General features: G+C 43.8%; 1 protein-coding gene across 3 annotated transcripts in view; it reads left to right on the top strand.

Annotated features, from left to right (window-relative positions):
- Positions 1–232: 232 nt before the first annotated feature.
- Positions 233–14,441, top strand: part of ZNF704 (zinc finger protein 704) — an 86,907-nt gene continuing 72,698 nt past the window's right edge. For 2 of the 3 annotated variants that reach the window (XM_027893067.1, XM_027893068.1), the window contains exon 1: positions 233–508. In XM_027893067.1, the coding sequence (XP_027748868.1) occupies positions 233–508 (276 nt within the window). The remainder of the gene's footprint in view (positions 509–14,441) is intronic. The other variant, XM_027893066.1, reaches the window with a different exon arrangement.

The following is a 14,441-nucleotide window of genomic DNA, read 5'->3' as shown; positions in this document are numbered from 1 at the left end:
GGAGGAGGCGGGCGCCGGGAGCAGGTGGGCGAGCGGCTGGGCGGCCGCGCCGGCTACGGGCCCGCCTGGCCGCGCCCGCGGGCCCCCATGGCCGCGGCGCGCCCGCCGCACACACCCACCGCCGCCCCCCGGTGAGCGCCGCCGCCGCCCCTTGGGCAGCTCGGCGGGGCCGCTGCCCGCGGCCGGGGCTGAGCGCGGCGGGAGGCGGCCGGGCCGGCCGGGCGGAGGCACCATGCAGGCGCGGCGCTTGGCCAAGCGCTCCAGCATGGGCAGCCGGCGGCTGAGCGCGGCGGCCGCGCAGGTGGACGCGGTCCGGCCCCCCAAGCCCGAGAGCGCCTGGAGGCCGCCCCGGCGGGAGGGCTCCGCCGCGGCGCTGGAGGAGGAGGACGAAGACGAAGATGTGGTGGTGGAGGTGGAGGAGGAAGAGGAGGAGGAGGAGGGCGGCCTGGGGAGCGCCCCCCCGGCGCTGACCGGCCACGGCAAGGGCCCCCTCCGGGGCAGCCTCAAGGTGCGTCCCGGGAGGGCGAGGGCGGGAGCGGGGCGGGAGCGGTGGAGGGGCCCGCTCGGGGGTGCGGCGCCGGCGGGGCGGGCCGGGCCGGGCCGGGCCGGGCCGGGCCGGCCGGTGTCCCGGGCCAGGCCGGGGAGCAGTGGGGGCGGCCTGCGGCCCGGAGCGGAGCAGGGAAGCGGGCGGGCACTGGGGGCTGTGGGGTCGCCGGGGGCGGACGGGCCGGCGCTCAACAAGTCCCAGGGGAAGCGGCTGCCGGGCTCCGGGGGCGGCCGGTGCGGGCGGCGGAAAGCAGCTAAAAGCGGGTGGGGGGCGTGGGGCGCCACCGGTGTCCGAAGGAGTTTGAGCATCGGGAGTGGAGACTTGGCTGTGTGGGGTGGGAAGGATGTTCATCCCGGTCGTGTGCGCAGAGGTGTTTTGGAGAGCCGTGCCCTGCGGGCTGCCCCGGGTGGCCGTGGGGAGGAGACCTGGGTGGGCGACCTGTGGAAAGTTTGGGAATGGAGCAGTACTATGCAGAGGCCCGATTCGAATTCTATGGAAGCGTGCGCGGAACTCGGTGCGTTTGGGAACAACCTGCTGAACACACCCACCGGCTGAGATCCCGCAGACTTAGGCTTAATGATTTTATCGTGGAGAGTTTTCTGTAATTATTTTCCTCTTGGGATAATCAGGGTAGCAAGATTAAGTCTGTGTGTAGTTCTGCGGAGGATTCATGTGATAGGTGTGCAGTGGTTATGGAAAATGGAAGTTTAGAAGACATCCATTTGAATTACTTTTTTTTCTTTAATCTGGATAATCATTCTTATTTAGCAAGAGTTCAGGTTTAGGGAAGTAGTAGTGCCATATTACCATTGGGGTCTTCCCTGTACCCACAGTTGTAAAAAAAAATTAAAAAAGAAACAAATTCAAAACAAAGAACACGTAAAAAAATCCCTGAAGGAAAGTAGCAGCAGAAATACAAGTTATCTCCATATTACTTCAGAGCAAGATTGTTACAATACTGACAGGATCAGTGTTATGCCACTGGGACATTGGAGTAGGATGAGTCTGTCACAGGCCATGAGTTGTGGTTATGGTGTGCCTGAGTCAAACCATCCATGGTGCTGAGGCCTGACAGGCTGGAACAGCTTGGTTGGTACAAAACCTTTTGACACTTGACTGGTAGCCTTAGAATGAAAGGCACCTTAACGTGCTTCTGGTCTGATCCGTCTCCCGTTCGTACTGAAACTCTTAAGTGGCAGAGGAGGCTTAGAGGAACTTCCTGTATATAACCAATAGAAAAAAAAAAAAGTGAAATTCTCAAGTGGAGCACAGTAATCTGAATTATCAACTGCATTACATAGGTGTAGTCTGTATATAACGTGGATTATCAGAGTGCACTGTTCTGTTTGTCAGCCTTCAACATGCTTTTGAGTAGAAGGGCAGTTAAAGGTAACTGGTATTTCTGCCTTACACTTAGGAGTATGTGTGCATATAAAAGTGTAGTTCTTGCATGTATTTACTTCCTTAGATAGAAAACCTACCTCATAGATGTGATGAGTAGAGTCATACCTATTAGGCTACTTTTAGTATACGTAATCAACTCTCCAGTCATTTTTGGTAACCAGGTGCACATAGTTACCCTCTTTGGAAGAGTACGTCTTACTGTCATGACCTGGCTGGTTTCTGCTTTCTTTGCGTATACTTTCGAGTACTATAAACTAAGAAAACTTACAGTTTAACACTGTAAAGAAATTATCTTTGGTTTCTGTCTATTTCTTTAGTGATTGTTAGTGTGGGAGTACATAAAGCTTAATCTGAGTGTTCTTCCAAGTAATTTTAAAGCAACAGATTAAACTTGAGAGAAGCAGGCATAAAATGAATGCAGAGGTCTAACTGCAGACTGTGGGAGGGTAATAGGACTGGCACGATCTGGCTGTGATTTGTCAAATGGGATACCTGCCAAATGGAGAACTAGCGCGCAATCAGCAGCATTTGACTCCCTGGCCTTCTGAGCTGGGGACTGGGAGCAAAAGAAACTGAAGGGGTGTCCACGGCTGAGAGATCGTAAACTGTTGCAGTGACGAGTACTCTTCAGAACAAAAGATGTCCTGAAAAACTTCAGAATTTAATCAGATTTGAAAGCGAAGTGATCTGGGTACTGTTTTTGCGGTGTATGCTACCTGGATAATGCAATTAAAAAGCATTACATGATGTTCTGGTGTGCGGTGTAGGTACAGGTAATTCACACATAACACTTGATGTGTGTGCCCTTGGATGGAATGGCATTTTAAACCTAGAGGTTTCAGGGGCTCTTGACAAAGTCAGTTCTGTGGACTGCCTGGGATACAGGGATGAATGCATCGTAGGTCTGTGATGGAATTAATATTGTTAAAACATTGCCTGAGAATTTGGTCCAGTAGTCAAGATTAAAAAAAGGAGTTGCACCTTTAGGTCTTAGAGCCATATTGTCTCCTTCAGAAAGAAGTCCACTGTGTGGCTGCACCACTGGTAGTCTGTTTCTGACCCTCACTCTTAAACATGGGGATAGAAAGAGAGGAAGAAGTACTTTATAAAGATGAATCTTACTTCTCCAATTTCTGAAGCCTTGGAAGGAGAAAACAGATATGACAGAAAAGAGAGTAAGAGAGACTGATAGTCATGGGTAATATACAAAATTTGTTTCTTTATATTGCTGTAGCCATGTAGATGTCCAAGTGGAGAACAGTGGAGAACATTTTTGTTGCTGTTTCGCTCGTGCTGTTTGTCATGCTGGAATAGGCATGAGCATGCTGTGTGTGGGCTGGTAGGTAACAGCAGAATAGCCAGAGTGTCTTTGAGAGCTGGTAAAGCCTTGTTGAGAAGCTCTGTGTTTTCATACTTTGTCAGAACTAATTCATTAACCTGTATAGAGAAACAAATAACACCAAGGTGCTGACACTACAGACTCATTTTGCGCTTGAAACTCTTTTTGGGCAGCCTATCCTTGCTTTGGCTGCATTTGGATTTCCAGCAATTTGAAACTACGTGAAAAAGAGTAAGTAGTGTAATTACCAGTACTTTTGTCTTGAAGTGTGGATTAATTTGCAGTCCTGTTTAATTCACCTTTTGTATGAAGCTTAGTTCAGATGCCACAAACAGCCACGTTAGTACCATGCTGCGGTTAATACACCCTATGGAAACTGCTGATTTTGTTGATAAGGAGAAGAGGTTTTGAAGTAGAGGGTCCATCAGTGGCCTGCAATGCTGAGTTTATCAGGTACTTGGAAGAAAACCCCGTTGCAAGTAGCTCTGCTAGTTTGCCTGTAAACCGCTAGAGCACTATGATTGAGAATTTAGGGTAGTAGTGAACATGGGCTTCTGATAACATGCCAGATTGTTGCAGTATTTTCTCTACTGTTATAAATAGTGAAGAGATTAGTGTTTTCTTCTGTTTAGCCTAGTTGAGCTGCCACTTTATCTCCAGCCCAATTTCTGTCCCCAGGCTTAGAGGGTATGGACAGAGGACATTCCTAACCCAGCTGACTGTGGGCACTGCTCCTGTTACTTACCTGTGGAATTACCTATTCCCAGATACTGGTTTGTTTGTGAGCACCTCTTGGTAGTTTAAAGGATGAATTTCCCACAAAAGTATTTGTTCTTACAAATACGTAGCTTTCAAAATCATGAGAAATGATTAGTTGAGAAGTCTGAAAACTAAAGACGCAGAGAGCTGTGTGATGATGCTGGAGGAATATGAAAGCCCAAGGTGTGTAAGGAAGACTTTAACTTCTCACACATTGGGCTCAGTTTTACCCACCTCACAAAGTGAAATTTGTGACAGATACACAGTACAGAGCATTTACAAGCCTATTCCAGAGGGTTCAGAGTAGGGGTGACAGATGCTGGTAGGAGTTTAGTCCATGAAAAAGTATGCTTTGGGGCATGATTTCTGTGGTTTGTTATGTTTTGTGTTGATTTATTTGCTCTCTCTTGTTTGTTTGTTTTAAAGATAGAGACATCTATGTGGTATATGGGATGCAGAAGAATCTTCAGAGTTTGTGTGGAAGAAATCAGTTGCCTGTTACTTACATTTGTTGTTTGGCTGGGTTGAATTTGCTTTCTGCTCCTTTGCCCCTTTTCTCTGCATTCTTTCTAAAGCCTGGTGTGAATTCATTGCTGCCCTTTAAATGAGACTTTCAGCTTTGCTGTTTGAGTGGGCTATAGGCTCATCATGGACAAAACAAAGTGGGGTTTTTTGCTTGATTAACAAAGTGCTATGGATTTAGCTTTCATATGTGTGTTCAAATGTATTGTAACAGGCAATTTGCAGAATGCAAACTTAAAATACTAGATTTGCTTAGTGGAGGAGAGACATACGACACATTAGGAACTTGCACACTAACATAAGAGTAAAATGAAATGTTCCCTCTCAGACTAATAATGTTATTTTTGTAAATACTGCTAGTTATTAGAACACTGAAACTCACATTTTGATCTTGGAGCAGGATCCTGTTAGGTTACGCTGTGTACAAACTCAGAACAAATATGATCCTGCTCTACCCTCTTCTACAAAGTAGAAGAGTAACACGAGATATGAATGGGTATGATGGACTGTGAGGAACAACTAAAGGGTGAGACGAGAGTCAGATAAACACCAGCTGCTTAGACATAATTTAGTAAGGAGATAAACTTAATTAATTTTTAAATTTCAACTGTCATTTGGTTTCTTACAGTTCTCGAGTGGAAACCTGCCTAGTAAAGTTGGTGTGGAAGATACATACTAGATTTGGGATTTTTTTTCTTCCTTATGAAAAATTTAAAAAGTTTATACGTAGTATGGATTACTGGAGGCAGAACTGGGAGTGGTGAGATTGTAGGATGATTCCACTCTCCCATAATAAAGAATGAATGGAAGTAATTTACTAAGGACTTTTTATGTAATTTTTGTAGTTGTTTGGACACAGACCAAACATCACCACTTTGCCCTTAAAAGGAATTGTATTAGAAAACTGTAACTATGCAAGAATAAAGGTGAAGCCACTAACGGTTTTGATCCTTATTTGTTATACTGTTTTTAGTCTAGAATGAGTCCAGTTGAGAATTATTGGTTGGCAGCCTTCAGGTACGCAGTACCTACCAATGGATAGAGATGTGCTAGAGATGTCTGAGGTGGGAAGGGACCTCTGGAGATCATCTGATCCAACCCCGTTGCTCACGCAGGGGCCCCTAGAGCCAGTTGCCCAGCACCATGTCCAGATGGGTTTTTATTATCTTCAAGGAGGGAGGCTTCACAGACTCTCTGGGCAACCTGTACCAGTGCTTGGTTGCCCTCACAAGGAAAAAATGTTCCCTGATACTCAGAGGGAACCTCCTGTGTTTCAGTGTGTGCCCATTGGCTCTGGTTCTGGAATTGGGCGCCACTGGGAAGAGCCTGGCTCTGTGCACCCTCCATTCAGGCATTTACAGACATCTGCAAGATCCCCCTAAGCCCTCCCTTCTCCAGACTGAACAATCCCAGCTCCCTGAGACTTTCCTCATAGGAGAGATGCTCCAGTCTCTTAATCATGGTATTATAGAATGGTTTGGAATGGAAAGGACCTTAAATATCATCTAGATTCAAGCCTCTGGCCATGGGCAGCCACTCACAGAGCCCCACCCAACCTGGCCTTGAACACTTCCAGGGATGGGGCATCCACCACTTCTCTGGGCAGCCTGTTCCACTGCTTCACCACTGTCTGAGTAAAGAATTTCTTCCTAACATCTAATCTAAACTCACCCTTTTTTGAGTTTAAAACCTTTGCCCCATGTCCTGTCACTGTCTGTCCATAAGAAAAGTCCCTCTCCCTCCTTTCTATAAGCCCCCTTAAGGCACTAGAAGGCTGCAGTGAGGTCTCCTGGAAGCATTCTGGAGGTTGAAGTCATCCTGGTGGCCTTTTGCTGCACTTTGTCCAGTATGTCCATGTCTCTCCTGTATTTGGGATCCCAGAACTGAGCCTGTCATTCCACGTGTGGCCTCTCTGGTGCCTGGTGGAGGGGCACTTGCCTCCACCTCCTGTCAGTACTTTTTCTGACACAGGCCAGGACGCTGTTCAACTTGTTCTACCACAAGGGCTTATTGCTGGTTCATGTTCAACTTGGTGTCCACCAGGAACTCAGGGCCTCTTCTACAAAGCTGTTTTCCTGGTGACCTCCTGCATGGGTGACCTCCTGCATGCACTGGTGCCTGGGGTTATTCCTCTCCACGTTCAGGATTTCATATTTTCTCTGGCTGAGGTTCCTGTTGACTTCCTTGAGCTTCCTGTTGGTGCATTTCTCTGACCTGCTGGGATCTGTCTGGGTGGCAGCATGACTGTCTGGTGTATCAGTCACTCCTCTGTGTTTTGTGATCCCTTTCAAGGGACCAAGGTGAAGCTGACCAGCCTGTAGTTCCCTGGGTCTTCCTTGAAGATAGAAGTGACATTTTTTTTAATCCGAAAATTAAGTATTGAGAAAGTGCTTTTCATGGGCTGGTAATTAACATTTGTAATGTGTCCTGTGACAAGTGTGGATGCGGAGACCATCTGTGCCTTTCTTGATCCTGTGCTCTTGGATCTTTCTTCAGATCTGAGGTTACAGAAAAGCCTGAATCCTGTAGATCAGCTTTGAACCTCCGAGTCCTACTCTGTGTTTTCCCAGCTGCTAGATTATAAATTCCAGTGTTATGAGAGCACCAGACAGATCTTATTAGACTGTGGGATAAATCATTGTCTCAAAGATGGGAGCTTTGCTGCTTGGGCAGCAAGGAGCAGGCTGGTCTTTGCTAGTGTCTACTCTGTAAATACTGCTGTAGGTTGAGCAATGATACTTTTATATTTTTTCCCCTCAGAGTAAGACTGACCATTGGCTTTATAATACTTTCAAGTGATTTATTGAATTGCTTACTTCTAAAAATAGTGAGCAGCTTGAGTATTCCTGCAGCTTAAGGCCAGCCCAAAGACTACAGAAGGACAGTAAGCTAAAAGGGAAACTCTTAGTAAGTGTTTTTGTTTATTTACAAAAATTGAATGAAAATTGAATACAAGGTGAATGAAAAGAGCGTTCATTGGCTCTGTGATCAGCTTCAATTTCACAGACTTGTGTTCATGTTTTTCACTGTAGCATGTTGTGGAACAGAGCACGTAGGAATTTAATGTTGTCGCTGTTGCTGAACAATCTGTGATGGGATCACTTTCACTGCTCTGGCACCTTGCCAAACTTTCCAGTCACAAATGATGATTGCAGTGACATTTGTCTCATTGTATTAAAAAGTACATGTGTGGGTGGTATTTGTTGTTTGACAACAAAACTAATGAAGACAGGAAACTGAACAACTTCTGTTTCTTGAACCTTGGATAAAAGCACAGATCTTTTTATTTGTGCTTTTGCAAAACATAGAGAATCCAATTTCCGTTAGATCCTGACCCAGCTGAAGTTGATGAAGAAGTCCGGCTAATTTAAGCAGATTTGGAATTTCAACCCAATTACTTAACCACAAGTGTGAATCCATTAGTCTCCTAAAACCTTTCCACAGCAGTCCTAATAATTCTTAAGTGTTGCTTTAAACTATAGAAGACCATTATGGTCACTGAGCGCAGAATCAGAGGGAAGGTAAAATGCCTCAGTGATTAGATACTGAAGTGTGAAATTCTTTAGCTCATTGTTTTACCATCTTTAATGTATTTTTGTAACATGTTGGATAAGAGGTTATTTGAACTTCAGGTGGGCAGTGCTTTTATGACAAGCAGTCGTAAGACTGGATGATTACTTAAATTTTATTTTCTGCTTCAGCAGATAAAGTGGTTGATGCCTACATCATACTGACATAGAGAGCAAGTTGTGCAGTCACCTTCTATAAACTGGACTTCGTAAAGTTGGTGAAGTAAACATTTGAACCAACCTGATCTCTTAGGTATACATGCATATCCCTTTTAAATGGCAGAAAATTTCTCAGCAAGTTCCTTTCTTTAATATAGTTATGACAAATGTGAGTAGTGCCAGAGGGGGGAAAAAACCCCTGTTTTTTCTACTTTAAAATACTTTAAAGAGAACACAGTGATGCAGTTCTTGCTGCTCTTAGGTCCAGGTTAGTGGTGGTTCATAAGGCCATGGAAAGCGATCTCATCTGGCTTAGAGCTATATGGAAAAAGCAGAGAAATGAGTAAGGGTAAATTGGTGTTTGGTAAGAATTTATGGTGACACATTACTTCAACATGTGTGGCCACCAGTGTTTCAGACAATTGTCCCTACTGTTGCAGAGCAGGAGAGAAGTGTTTGATCGTGAAGGTGTTTCTCTTTCCATGCTGGCAGGTCCAACTGCTGGAACAGCAGCCTGAGCAGCGCAGAGTGCTTTGTGCTTGGGCACTGGGTGTAAACAGACAGTGTTTGCGGATTTGATGTTTCATCAGTTCCAAAAAAGGGTAAAGTATTCTTCTCCCTGTCCTTCTGTCCTTCCTCCAGCCCCCAGCCACTCACTTGTAACCTTGTGTTTGTGCCAAAATTGTATGCTTTTGAGGGCACTGAAACAGTGAGAAATGTGCAGCAGAGCGTCTGTGGATTCTGTAATGTACATCACTTAAGGTGGATCAGGGAAAGGCTTGTCAAGCATCTGGATAGTGCAGAGGAAAAGATGGGATATCACAGCTAGGACATGTATAGGGAGGAAAGAGAAGGTTAGAAATGGACCGAGCCATGATCCTTTAGAAAACAAGCTGCACTGCAGTTGGACTATGCTTCACTTTGGGCTTGGGGGTCCTTCAGGTTCTTAGTGAAGGTTCTTCTCCCATGAGATTTCATTGCATCCCTGTAGTGGTTTGAAAGAGGGCTGGTTTCTGGAGTGACTGAAAAAGAAAAGGTTGTGTTTGGCCTCTGCATGTTTTTACTAGTGTTATTCTATTGCTTCCAGGGATAATGAGCTGTAACTCTGTGATACTATTTCTTTGCATAGTCAGACCCAAAAATAAACTCCTTTTTTTGGCACTTCTTATACTCTGAACAGGAAGACTGCTACATTTTTTTTTGTCTCAAGCCAAACATATATTTAGGAGAACTTTTAACTGGAGGCAATGTTTCTTGTTCATTCACCTCCTCTGAAGGATTGTGCTTTCTACTTCTAGGCTCAAGATCCGATAGAGGAGATAAGGACATGGGCTTAATTCTGATCTTGTAATACCTCTTCCAGGCTTTCAGCGTCAGGATCAGCACTGGCCCTTGAAACTTTCATTCACAGCGCCTATTTCATTCAGAAGTCACAACAGTTGGATACATCTGTGAACTACCTTGGTTTAATTTCACTGAAATCCCATAATTTAAACAAACAAATAAAAAAGAGCAAAGTCTCTTTATTCCCAGATTGTTAAGGCAAATATATTACATTTCCACACCCTTTTAGGTGATCTAAAATCAGCATCTCATCTCAGATGGCTGCTTCCAAAGTCAGATAATAACTTTTGACCTCAGAAATACCACACCTGTGTGTCTTATTTGTGAGAGATCTTGAAAAAAAAGGCAATCTGGTTTTATTTTCACTAGAGATATCCTGCTATATGTCTCTATCCAGGGAGGCTTTCAAATGCAGATGATCCAATGAAGATTTTTTTTTACTGAGAAGCAGTGAGGCAACATTTCCAAAGCCGCCTGCTAAGTATGGGGAGTTCCCTACTGCCTTTTCCGTAATCTGATTTTTGTGAGCTCTCCTTGTCTGATCCTGAGTGAGATTATAGAAGTGATAGTACTTCTTTGAGCTGCTGCCATCCTTACTGATCCCAGATCACCAGCAAATGTAAAGAGAAACAAATGGAGTTTCTTGAAAAATTTCAGCAATTGTCTTGAAATAGTTTAAAGATACTTTATTTCCACATGAAATTCAGGAAGTAAAGGCCATATTGATATATCTGTCCATAAGACATGCCATATACAAGGCTGTATTAAGCTACATAAGCTGTTGTGTACAATTTCTTAATCTAGCCAGGTAGTTCCAACTGCTGGAACAGCAGCCTGAGCAGCACAGAGTGCTTTGTGCCTGGGCACTGGGTAAACAGACTGTTTGCGGATTTGATGTTTCATCAGTTCCAAAAAAGGGTAATGTATTCTTCTCTCTGTCCTTCTGTCCTTCCTCCAGCCCCCAGCCACTCACTTGCAACCTTGTGTTTGTGCCAAAATTAGCCAGAATCAAAATTAGGGGCAGCAAAGATAGTAGGTACTTCACTAATGGGTTATGGGACCCTCTTTGCATATCTTACAAGTAGGAAAAATCATAATTTCATGGAAAATAGATGTTCATAGGCATACAACAGAAAATATGTGATGTTTTGGAGCTTCAGCCAGGGCAGTAAGAATGCCTGGTTTGATGTTGCTCATTAATTGCAGTTTGTAGTTAGAACTAGTAATAAGAACAAAAAAGTTTAACTGAACTTCCCTGCTGCCCCAAATTAGCATGCTTTTAGTTTTGTCTCCAATTGCGGGTTTTTTTAAACTTTCCCAGAGGTGATCAGCAAGACCCGGTTGTATCCTCCTCTTTTCTCCTTCTGTGCTCTTTGGCCAGCCCAGGGCAGATGTTTCCAGGCTCTCTCTTCTCCTTTCCTGTGTCCATAGGTTGTTCTAGTGGCACTGGGCATTGATCTTGCTGTTTTTGCTGCTGGGGAGGGGAGGGAAACCTGCTGCCTGGGAGGCACCCTTCCTTCCTGATTGCATGGCCAGGCACATAGGTCCCTGTGAGAAAAAAAAAAAAAGTGAGCATTGGTTTAGTTCATTTTAAATTCACTTTTTTTGAAACCAGTAATTGGGAAGGCAATTATGGCTGCCCATTCGTGGCCCACAAGTCCTTTTTAGCATGGTGGAGTACCAAGCACTCAATGGTGAACGTGCTTAGCAAAGATTGAACTACAGCATCAGCATTGCTAAATAAAAAATGAACCTGTTTTTTGCAAATATGATCCTCCGCTTTCTTTCTCTTTAAGGCTTTTCAAGGTAGCCTTAATTTTTAGAAGATTTTTTTGAGTCAATGTGTTTCCAAGGCACTTGTTTTATTTAAGAAAAGGAAAACAGGGCTGAAATACCCCTGCTGAGATCCTGCCAGAGATGCCAAGCCTGGGGGCCAATATCCAGTTGAACCCAGGTGGCTGGGTTTGCAGAGCGGTGACCGCAAGTCATCCCCTTGCATGGGCAGCATATCCAGAATACGGAACATGGAGTTATTTCTTTGAGACTTAAACATTGCAAGCAAATTTTGAAGATACACACATTCAATAACTAGTATTAAAATTTGTTAATTGTTACTAATTAGTGTCTGGTTATCCTGGAAGTTATGTCATGTACTTTCTGTGATGAACTTGCTACACCTGCATATGGGATGGGAAAGGAAGCTGCCATACTGTCCCATCCTCATCCCTTTGTTTATGTGGGGAGAGAAAGGCTTCTAAAATATCTCTGAATCATTTTTGTTTAGACCTGAAAATGGTGTATGGGAAGGACCATAGATTCACAGTGTTCCTTGCCATCTCCCCCTGTAATCTTATTAAGACCCTTCTGTCCAGTTTTACTAACATTTATGCTTGTGCCAGTTAGTGCAGAGTTTTAGATGTCACAGGACTGATCCTTGTTTCATCTAGGGTACAAGAGGTACCTGGATGGGTGCTGGATTTCAAATGTGGGAGTGAAGATTTCTGTAAACACCTTAAACTGGTACTGGGATTCATGATTTTAGAAGATGAGTTAGATTTAGCCATGTAAGTGCTGACATAAACATGATGATGATGGGAGGGTAGAAACTTCTGGCTGACCCCAGGTCCTGCTACCTAACACTGTATTGAGAATCCAGGCAACTTAAAATGCTTGGATTTGTATTTTAACATCTAGAAAATATGTTCTATGGGTGGTTTTCTGTATTCAGTTAAATGGTGAAGATAGGGACTTTGTCCTAGCCTGGTTGAAATGATAGTACATTACTGTACATTATTGTGTACTATATATTGTAAAGAACACTTACAGTGACCTTAAAATGCGTTATCTTCTATATTGTTAGACAGCAGCAATTTACAAATGCTTAGAGTGATTAGATTGACGTGATTTATGTGTAATGAGCAACCACTGGTGAAGCGAGTAATTAAATGCAAAGTATACTCAAAAATGTAATAATACATTGAAATTCAGGGCAGATTATTTCCAAGCATCATTACGAGAATCTGTCTTATCTCTTTGTGTTCCAGTATGAATAGAGATCTCTGGCAAAATGGAAATTCAATGCATTCTTTCCTTCCAGTGAGGACACTGTTTTAAAATGTCAAAAATTAGGGCCTTTTTACATAAAAAATTCTGTTACAAGAACTTGAACTGGAAATACTGTACAAAGTAGTATGAGTTAATCAACCTTTGTCCTTCCAGGGATTTAATTTAAATATTTTTTTATTTGCATTTAATTTTGGTAGCAATTTTGGTGTTCCTCATTTCTGCTTGTTGTGATTTCTTTCTTTTTGAGAAAAGTGGCTTATCCTTGTCCCTAGAACATAGCCTGGCTGTTCAGGCTGGCCTGAGAAGGGTCTTGCAGTTATTGAGGTCTTGTTTTTGCTGAACAAACGTATGTCATGTTGCATACGCACATTCATTATTGTTTCCCATTAACAGGCTAGCTGAAATATATTGATTCCGTTTCGCTTCCCCCACTGAGCTGCATATTTGTTCTGCAGTGGATCAAAAATGTTGCTAAAGCCCTGTTAAAAAAAAAAAAAAATTCTGAGAGTTTTGTTTTCTTACCAGTTGGGAGTTTTATTGGCAGTCCTTAATGCTTAGGATGCTTATATCTATTTCAGAAAACGGAAAGAGATGGTCACAAAGCCAGAATGGAAAAGCTGTTTATAAAAAACAGCAGTTGTACAGCAGGTTGGCAGGCGCTAAAACATCTTGTAGCTATTGGTGTTTTTTTAACTGCTGTTTAGTCAAAATAGGTTTTTGATGGAGTTAGACCAACTGATTACATAGTAAATCAGATGGAAATCAAAAATCCTCATCCTAAATGTTAACACCTATGTAGTGTTAATATTGTGTATAGGCCTAGGACTCACAATTAAGTTAAAATTATTTATCTATTGACAGTGCAAATATACAAAATTGGAGCAGTGTTTTGGGTGATTGCTATTGGGGTGGGTGGTTGTGGTTTTTTTGGTATGTGTTTTTTAATTAGCATGCTGCCCCCTCCCCCCTTTCTTGCCTCCCCCAGTCTGGAAAGCAGCCAGTGTGGCTTGTGAGGCATCTTGTTGTTTTTGGAATGAAGTGACACTGAGGTTGAGTCCAGTTACAGTGGTCTGTAGCTGAAGTAAAGGAAATACAGCTTTTGGGTTGAGGGAGAAAAGGAAGTTTGTAGAGAAACAGAAACCTGGCAATGGCATCAGGATTATTAAGGTAAGGTGGGGGGGTTTTTTAAGATAGCTTCCCCAAATGTATTCCCACTAGTATGGGGTTTTTTATCGGGAGACTTGGGTGCAGTCAACTTTTTTATGGATGCTTCCCTCACCCTCATAAAATAGCTTTACTGGTTTTTAGAGGTACTTCTATTACTACTGTTGTAAAATGAGTATCTGTATGAACAAAACATAATGGCACAAAGTAGGCCACAGTTGCAAAATAATTTCATTTACTCAGGTGTCTGGGATTCAAACTGTGCACGGAGTGGACTTTCTCGGACATCTAAGTCCTTCCAGAATCCCGACAGACAGAATGAGGAGAAACCAAAGTTTTCCAGTATTCCTCCAGAAGATTAAGGGAGCCTACTGGGTTCTCACTGCTGTCCTGCTGCCTGACAGCATGGTGCCAGCCTCTCTCTGCCGAGCCTGTGTTTGCTGGCCTGTTTTGTGGCAGGCAGATGCAATCACATGTTCTTCAGCTGGTGTAAAGTGACGCAGCTTCATGGAAGGTGCTGCGTCAAGTCCCAGGGTGGGAAGCAGTGCTGCTTGGGGAGCAATGCTTT

This window comes from Empidonax traillii, unplaced genomic scaffold (genome assembly GCF_003031625.1).
Source record: "Empidonax traillii isolate 1590-97213 ecotype Southwest subspecies unplaced genomic scaffold, ASM303162v1 scaffold378:size984864, whole genome shotgun sequence".
Classification (NCBI taxonomy): Eukaryota; Metazoa; Chordata; class Aves; order Passeriformes; family Tyrannidae; genus Empidonax; species Empidonax traillii.
Note: the sequence above shows the minus strand (reverse complement) of the source record. Positions and strands in the feature narration are given on the sequence as shown.